This window comes from Varanus komodoensis, unplaced genomic scaffold (genome assembly GCF_004798865.1).
Source record: "Varanus komodoensis strain SLA01 unplaced genomic scaffold, ASM479886v1 scaffold1, whole genome shotgun sequence".
Taxonomy (NCBI): Eukaryota; Metazoa; Chordata; class Lepidosauria; order Squamata; family Varanidae; genus Varanus; species Varanus komodoensis.
The window spans coordinates 113,082,118-113,098,037 of record NW_025335268.1 but is presented as its reverse complement, the minus strand read 5'-3'; the positions used below and the strand labels follow the sequence as shown (position 1 = coordinate 113,098,037).

The 15,920-nt window shown below is 39.3% G+C and overlaps 1 protein-coding gene across 1 annotated transcript; it reads right to left on the bottom strand.

The window, feature by feature from the left end:
• Positions 1-989: 989 nt before the first annotated feature.
• FPGT (fucose-1-phosphate guanylyltransferase) lies at positions 990-15,635 on the bottom strand. The gene is made up of 4 exons (XM_044440834.1): positions 15,548-15,635; positions 10,367-10,534; positions 4,831-4,923; positions 990-3,186 (listed from the first exon to the last, which is right to left on the bottom strand). The coding sequence occupies exons 1-4, from the start codon at positions 15,624-15,626 to the stop codon at positions 1,742-1,744; spliced, it is 1,785 nt and encodes a 594-aa protein (XP_044296769.1). The 5' UTR covers positions 15,627-15,635; the 3' UTR covers positions 990-1,741.
• Positions 15,636-15,920: the final 285 nt, after the last annotated feature.

Here is a 15,920-nt window from a genome sequence, read left to right as displayed (position 1 = left end):
TTGATAGTGTCTTGATAGCCTTAATGCTTGTTCCTTTATGTAAGAGGTGAGTTCTTTTGTCTGTGTTTGCCAGGTACTATAGATGAAGGCTGGGCTAGATTAATTGCAAGCTGGGAATTTATTGTTCTGGTGCTAATATTGATATATACACATGTTACAGGTGCTCTTTCCATACCTTGGATTGGGGAATCCAAAGTATCCTATGGCTCCTTAGAGGATGTTTAGAGTCTACAGGATTACTTTCTAAGGCTATAGTGCTAAGCATTTTTATTAGGAAGCAAATCATAACAACCTTGGTGGAACATACTTCTGATTAAATTTATTTATTAGATTTTTATAAAAGCTGTCCATTAGCATTGCACTCTTTCCAATAGCTACACTCCTAAATGTAAGTAGGAATGCTCTGTACAGCTGTAGTTCTATCCACACTTCCTGTGGAGCAAGCGTGATGGAACTATGAAGGCTTTACTTCAAAGTAAACCTGCTTATAAGCAAACACTACACAAGTGGAGTCAGACATTCTATAAGTAGGCAAACGCAAAATTTCATGATATAACTAGTACTATATGGTAGATATTTCTATAGAACATCTAAGTTATTATAAAAATAGAACATCTAATTTTATTGATTGATTGACTGCATTTATATACCACCCCAATAGCCCAAAGGGTTCTCTGGGTGGTTTACAGACAATAAAACCCCAAATGCAATATCCAATCCTAAACAAATAAATTGGCTACACCACGACTGAGCATAAAATAACATGGTTTAAATGAATTAAATGAATAAATAAATATACAATTAAAATTAATTAACTTTAAAATATTGGTCAAATAAAAAGGTCTTGACCTGGCACTGAAAAGCATATAATGATGGCACCAGGCGGACCTCTCTAGGGAGTGCATTCCATAGTCAGGGCGCCACCACGGAGAAAGCTCTTCTCCAAGTACTCTGTCTCCTGACCTCTTTCAAAGAGGGTTCCCGGAGGAGGGCCTCTGCTGATGATCTTAGAGGGCGGGAGGGCATATAGGGAAAAAGGCGTTCCTTTATTAAACTTATCACAGTTCACAATTATGAGAATATGACCCCAAACTTAAAGTATGATAATCATGTAGAAAACATTTCTGATTAATCAAAATTACTGTAACCTTTGAACCAATAGATGGGAAGCATTTCTTCATTTAACTTTATTTGCTTCCTTTGCCCTCTACCTTGAATAGGTCTGTGGATGGAGTTGGGATTGTATATTGAATGTACTGTGAACATTCTCACTGTCATTCTGATGTCTCGACTAGCAAAGCTGTAAAAAACATGTTTAAATGTTTTGCCCTCTTAAAACAAACCTGAAAAGTGGAAAAATGTTGCCAGAGGTAGCATTCTTCTTTGAAAAACTTTTAAGTGGTTTCCAATCAGACTGCTAATTAATAAATTCTGGTCCCCACTTGAATTAATAAAAATGGAAAACATAATAATAATAATGGGAAGCAAAGAAAATTTGCCTCTTTGTGTTTTTATAGATTTGAAATATTTCATTAATTTTTCCATCAAAAGAATAGTTTATCTGCATTGTTGCATTAATAATGTTATGCTACAATAACACTGTTAGTGCAGTTTCATTATTTCTACTTCAATGAAACACACAAAATGTGTATAGTGCTTGCTTCTGGATTTCTGTAAGCATGAAAGCAATCAATCCTCTTCAAATTAAAGAATGGGGAGAATGTACCACTTTTCAACAGTTTCATAAATCAGATTTCTCTCTCAGTTTATGCAGATTGATTTCTTCATAAAGTTGCTGCCTGAATTTCAACATGTTTTCTACGTCTTTGGAGCAAAGCATTTCTTCAACAGACAACAGCTTAAAACAATTCAATGTAAAAGGTGACTTGTTCTGTACAGAGTACAAAATCCCTAATGACAGTTCCACTGAATCACTTAAAACGGAACAAACAGGGAAGATCCGAACTGTCCATAAACCCATCTTGTCACCAGAAAAGAGCTTGTCTGAAACTCTCAGACCCCAGAGCTCTAAGCACTGTCCAAGCCTGATTCCAAAAAAACTTAGCAAGTCTGTATCTGCCAGATTTGTCACATGCTTTTTCAAGTTGTCATTTATACCAAACACCATGCTCACATGCATTAGTTCCCCATCAATCCTCACGCTTAGGGTAGCTAAAAAAGTGTCTGGTGGTATGTCTGCTTTAGTGTTAATACAACAGCCACTGATAATAGTGTTAGTTCCCACTGAAATGTCAGGTCCAAGTCTAGAATATTCAACTAAAGAGCCAGGTGCAATAGAAGACTTTGAACTGACTATACTATGAATGATGCATGCTGATTTCCCCAAGCCTTCTGGAATGCTTGGACAGATGCTGGAAACATTTGATAGCAAACTCATTTCCAGTTTTAGCTTTCTGTCAGAAGTGAAGTGAAACAAACACTCATGAGTAGTCCCAATATGATAGAATTTGGAGTTTTTTAAGACTATAACATTGAGAGGCAATCCTTTTAGAAGAGTAAATATCTTCTGCCTTATTTCCATTAGACTTGATTCTTCCTTTGTGACATTTCCTGTATTTTTTATGTAGTGTTGTGTTGCTCCAGACCCTAATGCCTGAAGAAAGTCACCATAGGCATCTATTTCACAGCAAAGCATACCTATTTGTTTATAAAATGTCAACAGGAGTTTTGCAGTGTTGTGATGTATATAAAATAAGCTATCTGTATATACATACTCAGAGTCCGCTACTGAAGTTGCCAGTCCTTCAGAAGGTGATGCTTTATAATTACTTCTTTTATATACAGCTCCTGAATGACGCATAATTTCAATGCTAGGCTTGTGCAAAAAATGATGACAAGATCTGTATTCAAGTTCTCCTGTTTCCGATAAATGCAACAGTGGCTCCAATACAAATACACCATGAGTTGTACCAATGGTCAGACTGGAAGGATGAGCCAATGCAGTAAATCCAGGCTGATCGAACCTTATGGATTCTGTTGCTCCAATATGATAAAGTTCAATATCATCTGCACAAGTTATCAAAACGCCAGGATTCATATGGGAGGGAAAATCGATGTACATTGCCAATTTTAAATCCAGCATTTGGTAAAGTGGATCCCCAAAAGGCAAAGCAGTAAAAATTTTTCCCAGAGCACTTGCATTTGGTAAACGTTGACTATATCCACCTTTACAAAAAACAAAAACAAATAAAAGAATGTTTAATATGCACATGTGTTACTAATTAAACACAGATTTTAGTTTAGAGATTTTAGTCAGGGCTGATACACATAATACTGCATATGTCCACATTACTGGATAAATTGTTCTTGTAAAAAAACACCCATGCTAGGTTTCAACACATCCTTGAAAAACTTAGAACATTAAATCTTTGAAATCTGTGGCAGAAAGCCATGAGATATAGTGGGAATTTATTTAGATTTATAGCACATCCTATTCCCAAGATCTCAGTCCATGTTTAATAAAACATAGATTCAATCTTGATATTCCCTATTTAAATTGCCACCTCAACCTATATAGATTAAGAATTTGCTAGAATTTTTACTTATCAGTCATGTCTAAATCTTTCTTTTAGAAACTGTAACACAATGCATGCTTTAAGATAGTGTTATCATACACACTCACACAAGGTACTACACCTTGTAGTACCAAATTTATGGCTTAAATAAGAGCTGTCTAAAAAAATACATTTTAATATATGTACCACTACTTAGGAACACAGGGAGAAAATGATAGAAAAAATGGGGTGTTAATAACTTTTTTCTGATACTCCAAGCCTATGTCATGATCAGAAACTCAGGCATGTTGCTCAGAGAGTAAGTGGCAATGTGCTTATAGCATCATCCAAATTATAGGCACCCCAAAATGCTGGAAGGGGCATGGAGTTGAAGATTGTCTCCATTCTTCATTCTCCAAAATACCTAATATGTCCAACTTGAGATGTCGAAGTGTTTTAGACAGGCTTGCAAAGAGAGGGGCTGGAGCTGTCACTACGATTCCTCATAGGATAGTGGTGCCTTGCTCCTTCTCTTGTGGCTTCATGGAACGCCTGCTCAAACACACATAAAGCACCAGCTCTAAAGTCACTTTTTCAACTTCAGAGCCATAACCAGCATGGAAAGAAGTGATTGTGAAGGCAGAGAAAGAACTCAGTAAAGTCAGAATTCCAATATTGAATTGGAATATCTGAAGCACTTTTCTGAGGTCAGCACTAGGATGCCTACTTTTCCTAAAGTCATCTAACCAGTGTCCAGTAGCCAGAGAATTATACCCTTACTTGTTTAACTATAACTAACTCCTTGAATTAAACATTTATACTTTACATGGCCTTCATGATATTCAATATGTGAAAAGGGTTCCTAGCAATATGCACATTTTACCATATATTCTGATCCAAGGCAAGCCCATATTAAAGTGGATGTTGCTATGCATATTATGTCATCACATAGACAGTCTAACATAGTGAACATTACTTTCTGGTGCATTGTAAACTCATTATGCTCCAAGGAGCTCACAGTATTATGCATCATAAATAAGTTATACAATGTCCTCTCTAATGTCAGGTGAACTATACACTCAATGAGATTTTAATGGATATTGATACTGATCGTTCTATGTCCATTCTTTCCATATATGGCAAGGATGTTTTAGTACAATCTTAATTCGCTTTCCAGCTTCTGATCCTAGGGAAAATTTGACCCAAATAAACCAACCCAATTTAGGTTTAATTTTAGAGAAGAGAAAAATCCAATTTACCTTCACTATAAAAAAGCCTATATAACATGACCAGGTAATTTTAAGGAAAAGATTACCAGAATGAATTAACATGACAGTAAGAGTATCCCATTTGTCACCATAATGCTCTTCTAAGCACTGAAGGACGTGAAGTGTTGATCCGCCATTTCCTACAAAACATTTCAACACATACTTCAATTTAGAAAGAATAACAGCAAGAGATGATTAATATGCCATGGAAATTCAGTTTACATATTTGCAGCACAAGGCTTAGGCTCTCTGGAGATATGTTGATGAGAAATGTATTACTTTTGGAAACAAGGCTAGTTCAAATCCTCACAAACACATGAAGGTTATCAGTTGAACCTGGACCAATAATTATCTCAGCATAACTGACTTCAGAGTTATGGTGAGGTTAAAATGGGAGCACTCATGAGGTCTTGGAGAGAACAATAGGATGCAAATGTGCTTAAATAAAATAAAGTTTCATATAAGGGAAACTTTCTTCTAAAGCACTGCTCTTGTTGATACATCAGTCTGATTTTAGACCTATATAGTCTATTGATACAAAGGCAACTTCTTTTCATGGCAGTTAATTCAAATATGTACCTTTACAGATCAATTTCATCATCAGACCAATGGTACAAGATGTTTTACATCATTTTACACCATACAACATTTACATAAGAATACAATAACCATACAACATATTTCAAAAAAGGACACAACAATTTTTATGGCTGAAATCGTGAGTCCCAGCACCCATGGGTTGTTTACTCATCCACAGTTGGCCAGGATAGGCCTTGGTTTCTCGCATGTGGACTCACAAGGTTGTGACTTCTTTCTCACTCAGTTCTAAAATCAAATGTCAGCCATGTAAAAGTCAGCTATTTTTCAAGTCATGAAAGAAATGTGAAGAACAACAATCTTCTCAAGATCTGAATGATTCACTGCAGTGTGCAGTACTCTTTTCTGTAAAATTAGAACTCATTGAGAAATGTTTTGACATTTTTCAAAGAAAAACTTTGAAATTAGAGTGGTTTGAAAATACCACAGTGATGTTGTTAACACATTTGAATTCTTATTTCTTAGGGATTCAAACCAGATGTGAAACTGATCATAGGGCTAATATTCAAACAGCAGCTCCATGATTGGTGTAGCAGAGTCACTAGTTAACACTGGTCTACAAATTTTGGGAAATTATCGATCTCTGAGATAAAATGTGCTAATTCTTACATATTTTGATTAGCTGAATTAGAAAACAGGTGATAAAGGTGCTGTTTGGCTAAAGTTTTCAAGATATTTCACAATAAAGATTTATACAAAGGCGAGTATATTTGCCTACAAGGGAGGGAGGCATCTGATGATCATGATGCCTCATAACTTCTCAACAAAGTATGGTAGAATAATGAAAATGGTACCACATGGAAGTGTATAAATTTATCTTCACTTTGAGACTAAAGATTATTACATAACTGTATTTATTTTTCTTTTATTGCAGGGTATATTTGTTTTGGTCTGATCTATGCATCATACAGTTACATCTGGTAGATTGTGAAAGAGTCATTGACTAACATTTCCAAGGAACAGTTGTGTGGTATTTTCCCTTGGAAGCCGAGATGCCTCAAAACTGTGTAAACAATGCAGATAACTTGTGTTACATTTGTGGTGAGGTTACATTTGCATTTCAAAAGTGCAGTATGACGGCAGTTGTAAAAAAGGCATACCACCTATATTTTGGGTGCAAAATAGGGATCAGGACAAGAGTTGAGTCCCTCATTATTGTTGCACTACATGTGCAACTTATTTGCATCATTGGCTAAACAAGAAGAAAAAGTCCATGCCTTTTGCAGTCCCAATGGTGTGGAGTGAACCTACCAATCACAGTAGTGGCTGTTTCTGCATGGTTCCCCCAGTTGCAAAAGGGATCTCAAGAAAGAAGAAGTGAACACTGGAATATCAAAACACTGCATTCTATACCCCATGGTGGTGACTTGCCAATTCCAGATCCACCAGAATCCTATTTTCTACACTCAAGATGCTGACCAAGATGATAAGCAGAATGCAGCTGATCCAGTTTTTCATATAAAAAGCATGAAAATTTAAAATGATTGGTGTGACACAATTCTCATAGCTCTATCATATTTTGAAGAAAAGTTATGCAGCATAATTGCACATCCCCCTCATAATTTTGAATTATTTTGATGTAATTTTGACCTTAAGTTGTATCTTGGAAACTGGAGCCAATTAGTACATAGCACTTAAATTTCCTTTATAACTGACCCAATTCTGGTAAAAATTTAGTTACTTTCATTTCCAAGATTTTCTCCTTGTTGTTGCTGTTAGTTGCGAGGTTGCGTTCGACCCATCAAAACCCCATGGACAACACTCCTCCAGGCCTTCCTGTCCTTTATCATCCCCTGGTGTCCACCTAAGCTCACAATGACTGCTTCACTGACTCCATCTAGCCACCTTATTCTCTGCTGTCCCCTTCGTCATTTGCTGTCAACTGTTCCTAGCATTAGGGTCTATTCCAGTGAGTCCTACCTTCTCATTCGGTGGCCAAAGTATTTGAGTTTCATCTTCAGTATCTGACCTTCTAAAGAGCAGTCAGGGTTGATCTCCTTTAGGACTGACTGGATTGATCGCCTTGCAGTCCAAGGGACTCACAGGAGTCTTCTCCAGCACCACAATTCAAAGGCCTCAATTCTTTGGTGCTCAGCCTTCCTTAGGGTCCAGCTTTCACAGCCATACATTGCAAATGGGAAATCCATGGCCTTGTCTATACACACTTTCGTCCGCAGGGTGGTGTCTCTGCTTTTAAGTATGCTGTCTAGATTTGCCATAGCTTTCTTCCCAAGGAGCAAGCGTCTTTTAATTTCTTGGCTGCAGTCACTATCTGCGGTGATCTTGGAGCACAAGAGAATAAAATCTGTCACTACCTCCATTTCTTCCCCATCTGTTTGCCAGGAAGTGATAGGACGGAAGGCTATGATCTTAGTTTTCTTAATGTTGAGTTTCAAGCCAACTTTTGCGCTCTCCTCTTTCACCCGCATCAAGAAGCTTTTAGTTCCTCTTCACTTTCTGCCATTAGAGTGGTATCATTGGCATATCTGAGGTTGTTGATATTTCTCCCAGCAATCTTAATTCCAACTTGTGATTCATCTAGCCCCGCCTTTCTCATGATGTGCTCTGCATATAAGTTAAATAGGCAGGGCGACAGTATACAGCCTTGCCGAACTCCTTTCCCAATTTTGAACCAATCAGTGGTTCCATGTCCAGTTCTCACTGTTGCTTCTTGACCCGCATACAGGTTTCTCAAGATACAAATAAGATGGTCTGGTACTCCCATCTCTTTAAAAACTTGCCATAATTTGTTGTGATCCACACAATCACAAGCTTTAGCATAGTCAATGAAGCAGAAGTAGATGTTTTTCTGGAACTCTCTAGCTTTCTCCATCATCCAGCATATGTTGGCAATTTGATCTCTAGTTCCTCTGCCTCTTCAAAACCCTGCCTGTACTTATGGTAGTTCTCGGTCCACATATTGCTGGAGCCTAGCTTGTAGGATTTTGAGCGTAATTTTGCTAGCATGTGAAATGAGTGCAATGGTGTGGTAGTTCGAACATTCTTTGGCATTGCCCTTCTTTGGAACAGGAGTGTAAACTGACCTTTTCCAATCCTGTGACCTCTGTTGAGTTTTCCAAATTTGCTGGCATATTGAGTGTAGCACTTTAACTCTATTATCTTTTAGAATTTTGAATAGCTCAGCTGGAATACTGTCTCCTCCACTAGCTTTGTTGTTGCTAAGACTTCCTAAGGCCCATTTGACTTCACATTCCAGGATGTCTGGCTTGAGGTCAGTGACCACCCCATTGTGGTTATCAGGGATGTTAAGCTCCTGGTCTTGTTTTTACTGACTGTATAGAGCTTCTCCATCTTTGACTGCAGAGCACATAAATTAATCTGATTTCTGGGTTGACTATCTGGTAATGTCCCATGTATAGAGTCGTCTCTTGGGTTATTGGAAAAGATTGTTTGCTATAACCAGCATGTTCTCTTGACAAAATTCTTCTGGCCTTTGCCCTGCTTCATTTTGTACTCCAAGGCCAAACTTGCCTGTTATTCTGGTTATCTTTTGGCTTCCTACTTTAGCATTCCAATCCCCCATGATCATTACGACATCAATTTTTTTTGGTGTTAATTCTAGAAGGTGTTGCAGGTCTCCATAAACCTGAAGGTCAACTTCAGCCTCTCCAGCATCAGTGGTTGGGGCACAGACTTGGACTGTTGTGATATTGAATGGTTTGCCTTGGGTTCGAACTGAGATCATTCTATCATTTTGGAGAATGTATCCCAGTACTGCTTTTCCTACTCTTTTATTGACTAAGAAGGCTACTCCATTTCTTCTGGGGGATTCTTGCCCACAGTAGTATACCTGATGGTCATCTGAAATAAATTCACCCATTCCTGTCCATTTTAGTTCACTGATTCCTAAGATGTCAATGTTCAGTCTTGTCATCTCTTATTTGACCACGTCCAGCTTACCTTGATTCATGGATCTTACATTCCAGGTTCTTATGGAGTATAGATCTTTACAGCATTGGACTTTCCTTTCACCACCAGATACTTCAGCAACTGAGTGTCCTTTCGGCTTTGACCCAGTCGCTTCATTCTTTCTGGTGCTACTAGTAGTAGCCCTCTGCTCTTCCCCAGTAGCATACTGGACACCTTCCGACCTGAGGAGCTCATCTTCCAGCGTGATTATCTCTTTGCCTTTTGGTACTGTCCATGGGGTTTTCATGGCAAGGGTACTGGAGTGGGTTGCCACTTCCTTCTCCAGTGGTTCAGCTTTTGTCAGAACTCTCTGCTATGACCTGTCCATTTTGGGATCCCCTGCGGAGCATAGCTCATAGCTTCACTGAGCTACACAAGCCCCTTTGCCACAACAAGGCAGTGATCCATGAAGGGGTTTCTCCTTGTAGACCAATGTAATCAAGTCCAATAAAATCTCAGATCCATTCTCATTTAATTTAATGGTGCTTACCTTCAAGTAGATAGGTACTTGATTACAATTGCTTCGTAAGAAACACAAAAGAACTTCAAAATCACGGACCTCATAAAATCTGGTGAGAATGCATCAGGCACAATAGCTAAACTAGGATAAACTTTAAGGAATCTATTCAACTTTTGCTATCGAAAAGAACATTCAACTAATTCATAATGATGGGAATTACACATTTGAATCAAAAGAAGCATAATAATAGTATTTGAACATTTTGAGGGGTTTAATCAATGTGTTTCAGCTTATAATGGAAATCTTTCAGTGAAAAGATACATCTGTCATAACATGCACCAGAAGGAGAACTTTTTTTATCTGTCTGAAATTTAATCAAATTATACTGAGTATGTAAACCACAAACTGGTTGGTTTTTGGTAACCAAATGACTGAAAAGTTTGAGACTTGCAGACAGAATTCAGACAAATTTTGAGTCCTAAATATTTCAATAGGTAAATCCTTATTTCAGCTAGGATTGTGCTTTTTTTTTCTTTTGTCACATATAACTTCTCTGTCAAGTTATAATATTAACAAGGAACACCATAAGAACCTACCTATTTTTGGTCCAGGTGGATCAACAAAAACATGATAATCAACAGCAAGAGGGAGTTCCTTTCTTTTCAGTTTTTCTGACAGTTGTTGCTGGTAAGCTATTTCTTGGTTTTTGTCAACTGCTGTTATTACAACAACATCCCAGAATTTTCCAATCTGTGCTGCTTTACCTGTTTGAACATAAGACATTTTATTACAAGAAATGTAACCTCAAGAGTGCCAAAATGCTTTAAATTACCAAACTATCTAAGACCATAGTGTGCGCATTATATGCCATCATATTTTTCTTATGGTGACCCTATGAATGAACCCCCCCCCCCCCACACACACACACACACAAATGTCCTGTACATGACGGCTCCATTCAGCTCTTCCAGATTCAAGCCTGTGGTTCTTTTATGGGTTTAAGCTATTTCATATTTAGTCTTCCCTTTCATCTTCTGCCTTTGACTTTCCCTATCGTGATTGCCATCTCCAGCGAGTCTCACCTTCTTCACAGAGCAGGTACAAAAACTGTGATTCATGGGAAGACACCCCAAGCCCTGTGTGAAACCCCCCAATATCTGTCACCACTGAAATAAACAAGGGTACTAGAAAGAAGAGAATTAAAAACTGGCAGTTTCATGCCATATGCAGGAAACATTCATAGAGCACTGCAGGAAACTTTGGTTGAAAGTTTCTGCCTACTTCCTGGTGTGCTCTAGAGACAGGGTTTCAATTTTATTGCAAGTACCACATAGCAGTTTCTTAGAATGTCTCCCTACCCCACATTTGCTTTGGTGATTGGGATGGGAAAGTTTGGACAGGGGTGGGGGACACGTGGCTACTTCTGGTTGCTGTAATATCAAGATTTGCCCTGGTTAGGATGACTGTGAATGAAAAGAATGTGCGACAGAAAGGAGTAAGATGGTACAAGGGTAAACTATTTTTGTGCTATTGCTGGGACTGTGAAAGTATTTGGTTTCATCATATTAACTTGGTCAGAATTATTTCTTAATAATAATTATTAAGTGAGTTAAAGTGGAGTTGGCAAGGATGGTACAAGCAGATTTTTTAAAAAATAAAGATTCATGCAAATTTGTCATTTAAAATAGCTGAAGTTCAGTCTAAGGAAAACTTGACTGGTTAAAATCAAGCACCTGCTGATTACAAAACTAAAGCTGCAGGCTTTTGTATAGATAAGGGATTTGGGAAGAGATATCAGGAGAGGGTTCATTTGTCTACTAATGCGAGAGCAAAGACTGAAACCTAAAAAAAATAGCTAAAAGTCTGTTTAGAAACCCAAAGTGCTTCCTTCCACAGCTACCTCAAAAGGCAAGACAAGACTGAAAACACTCTCCCACCTTCAGCCTTTTCCTTTCTTCTGAAGAAGAACGAACCCTGGTGACTCAAAGTAGATCTAGGTCCTTGTCTGAGAGGAGTAATGTTTATTGTGTCTATGCTAGTTCTTTTTGTTCTGGTTTCTATTCCCTTCTGCCCAGTGTTTATCAGGGGCAAACAGGAAGATTTTGTAGTTTGCTTCCGTCTGCCCTAAATACCAGAAAAAGAGGACATCCACACTGTAGCAAGGAGACATGACTGGGATGCTCTTCCAGAGACTACAAGACTGAAAAACTTATTTATAGTGTGTTCAGGATGCGATGAAGACAGAAGACATGCATTTACTCCTCTTTTTGGATGCTTAGAACAATTGACATGGATTTTCCAGGTTTTCTCTAACCTTTGGTCATACTTAGACTTGCTGAACTTTATCACTGTTACAGCCTCATGTTCCTCAATGGTATATGTGGAGCTATTTGCTTACTCCTCTACATCGATTTAGTAAAATATTAGTATATGTTTCATTACTAACATGCTTTAATGATTTGATACCATAGTAAGAAAAATGCATTCACTTTTTACTAACAGCAATACAGATGCAGAGAACTTGTAGAAACATGATGAGATAAAAAAACCATACTATAAATCAGGGATGGGGGATGTGTGGTCTTCCAAATGTTGTTGGATTTCAGCTTCCATCATCCCTCACCAATGGCTTTACTGGCCAGAGCTGATGGAGATCCATTCCCCCAATATCTGGAGGACCAATGCTCTTTATCTCAGCATTATGCAGCAAGTCTCTGGGTTACAAGTATCTTAGTTACGAACATCTGTACTTATGAAAAAACTGTCATAAAACCTATTAATTTAAAAACTTGAGTTAAAGCCAAATGGTACATAGTAATGAAAACCAGAACTAGTTTGTTTGCTCATGAAAATGTTCCATGGTGTTGATTGTTCATTGCTGTGTTACATGTCATGTGCAATTAGTGTTGTCTTCTGTAACTTGTATCACAGTACTCTATTATGTTTAAGATGTTTTAGTATACAAGCAAACTTTGACTTTCATGGATTTGAGTATTTGTGAGTTTGCCATCAATAATTAAATCGGATTTAAAAAAAGTTTTGTGGCCTACTGTGGAAAATCATTACCACCATAGAGAGAGAAAGCAAAAGGGGAGAGAGGGAGGCCCCCAAAGCATGCCTTCTTTCCCTGCTCATCCAGAGAGAAATCTTTCCAGTATTTCCTTGCTGCAAAAAGCGGGGACTGGTCAGTGAAAGGGAGACCAGGGAATAGGAACATACAGATGCAATAAATGAAGAGGAGAGGCCCTGCTGGATAAGACCAAGGTCTGAGAAAGAGAGAAGCAATTGAGTACATGTATATTCAACAATATTAAGAATTAAGGTTGGGGGGGGGGCGGTGTAGAGATATTTGTGGTTTTTCCACTTTCACAGTATGCCCCATGGAAGTGTTTCTTTAAGTGTTTTATATGCATAGAAAATATATACATGCATACATAAATATATATGTATACCAACATTTGGCTTACTCATGCTCAATACAAGTCATATATATGTGATTCAACTTAGTAACAAATTCAACTTAAAGATTTTATCAGGAACAGAATTTGCTTGTAACCCGAAGAGTGTCAGTATATAATGGCTGTCAGAAGCTAATATGGTTCAGACAAGGGTTGAGTATGGGTTGGCATTAAATTGTTGAAAAACGGGTTATCATGTTGCCGGAATCCACCCAAGGTAGCAAACCATGATGAGGGTCATGACCCAAAAACTAGCTATAGTTTCTCTTCATGGATTATGTGTGGTTAACAAGTCATAGTTTGTTAGCTATGGGTATAACAAACCACACTCAAGCCACAGTCAAGCCTTGAGTATGGAATATTGTGTTGGCTAAACCCAGACTCTGTCTTCATTGGACATCTACAAGAATGTGTATGAATGTCTCCTACCTCATCCTAATAAATAGGAGAAAAATTGTGAACAAAATTATTGAGACTCTGGGCATCTTGCTTGCTTATGTTCTGTGCTCTAGCATAAGTAAGAGAAAAACGGTTCTGTAATCCTACATTTCTTTGTGACATTACTGACACAACTAGGCAACAGTCTAGGAATTTGTTTCCTTGAACACACTTCGATTTTCTTCATATAGGATACTGTTAGAAACATTTGCACTGAGTGTATAGCTACATTTTCTGTTAAGAGGACCCTGCAAGCAAGATGTCCTTAGAAAGTGAAGCCTTTTTAGATGAAGAAATAATTGCAGTTTCTCCAGTAAGTTATCTATTTGCCAAGTCAGATATGGGAGGGTGATTTTCCAGTGGGGAAATCAAGCAAGATTCCAGTCAAGCAAGATGATTGGAAACTAGATTATCATCTCTCTTCAGCTAGAAGCATTTCCAGTTGCTCACTGCAACTGCCTCTCCTAACTCCTGTCTTTCAATTTTACAGTACTCCTTGAACAGTGTTAGGGAAAAAAGGTTGATTGTTTGTGCCTTTGTGCTGTAAAATCAAACTTGCAACATCTCCGTGCCTGTTTCTCAGAAAGTACCAGAATTCAAGGCAGGCTTCTGTTTAGCATTATTTATAAAGCTCTTCCTTTAAGAGATGGATACTACCTTTGGTTGGAAAAGCCTTTGCAGAAAGTGGCTCCCAAGGGAAATTAATCCCTGGATATTCTCGGGCTAACAGCAAACAAAACTGATAAGGAGGCCAGATAAGTTTTTCTAGCATTATTGCAATCATCCTCAATTACATGCCAAGACCCACAATAATCCTTGTGCCTCAGTGATCATTATGTTAATCTCTTGTAATCAACACTATTGTATTAAGTTTCTTCTGCAGAGCTCTCACATTCTTTTCACTGTGTTCCCCTTATTTTGTGATCACCTGACCAGTTGCCATAACATGTGACTCAGAACCTATAAAACACTGTATATGATCTGGAAGCTTGTAGAGATGGTCTGGCATCTATCCGATAGTGCTATTGTAAATATGGGTTTCTCTGCAGAGTGCCTGAGTGATCTTTCAATAAACTGCTGAGGTTCAAGACGAAAGGGGTTTTCCCCACCGAATCCGTGGTTCATTCTCGCGGCTGCTATCGAGACGCCTGGACAATAGAGACTTATAATGGCGGAGAGGGACTAAGCACGCTCTATACTCGGAAGTACTCTTACTCCATCGCATTTTTTTCTGCAGAGTTTCTCTCTACGAGTTGCACTGCTGCTTGGATAGCAAACAAACGTACAAGTCCTTCCCCCGCACATTTCGAACTTAGATCCAGCCTAGGTTTTTCCCAGGGGCGTGGAAATGTGAAGGCGCAGCAAAGGAACAAACAGGTTTATCTGACTAGTAATGTGCACGCTCCATTCCACACAAACATGGCTAGTGTTGCTTGTCGAAATCGGGATAGGTTCGAGGTATCGAGGGACGGACACTTTAAGGGCGCAATATTATGCATGTTTCGATTGTGTGTGTGTGTGTGTTGGGGGTGTGTGTGTGGGGGGTAAAGTCCTGCAGTTCTCGGCAAGCCCTAGCCAGCACTCCAGCATGCTAGGAATCATAGGACTCCTCTACAACATACATAGTAGGGCACCTTTAAAGCATTCCCCAATCTTCCCTGCTTGTTGGGATAATGCGACGGTGCCTTGGAGATGAGACACCCGTGGGGTTTCTGACAGTTCAGAGTTCGTCACATTAACAGCCGCAAGGCCGCGGAAAAGCTCTCCAGCCTGCCCTCCCCTCCCCCAAACAAAAATCCTGGGCAGTGAACAGTTGACCAGTGGCCACAATCCCAAGCCAGCCAAGCCCCGTCGCTGCGCCGCAGAGCAGCTCAACTCCACCTCTCAGCCGGGCGAACTTCTCCAGTCTCTCCCGAGTAGCTCGTTGGAGGAAAGCTTCCGCCTCTCCTACGAGAGGCATCGCGGTGGCGCCGTCGCCGCGTCGCTCGCTCGCTTCCGGTTGCTTCTTCCTTGGCTGGGCTGGGAGGTCGGTTGCCTGGGTAACTGGGAGGCGCGCAAGTCGCAGCGCCGTCCCCTATGGAGACCGCTCGAGTGAAGGTGCGGGAGGGTTCCTTGAGGGGAGCCGGTGAGTGAAAAGGGAAAGAGATCGGGGAGGGGGCAGGAAGGCTTGGAAGCTGAGCCTTTGGGAGAGTAGCCACTGTAGGGTTGTTGGGCGGCCCAAGGCCACGGGACAGTTCTAAGCTGGGGCGTATAG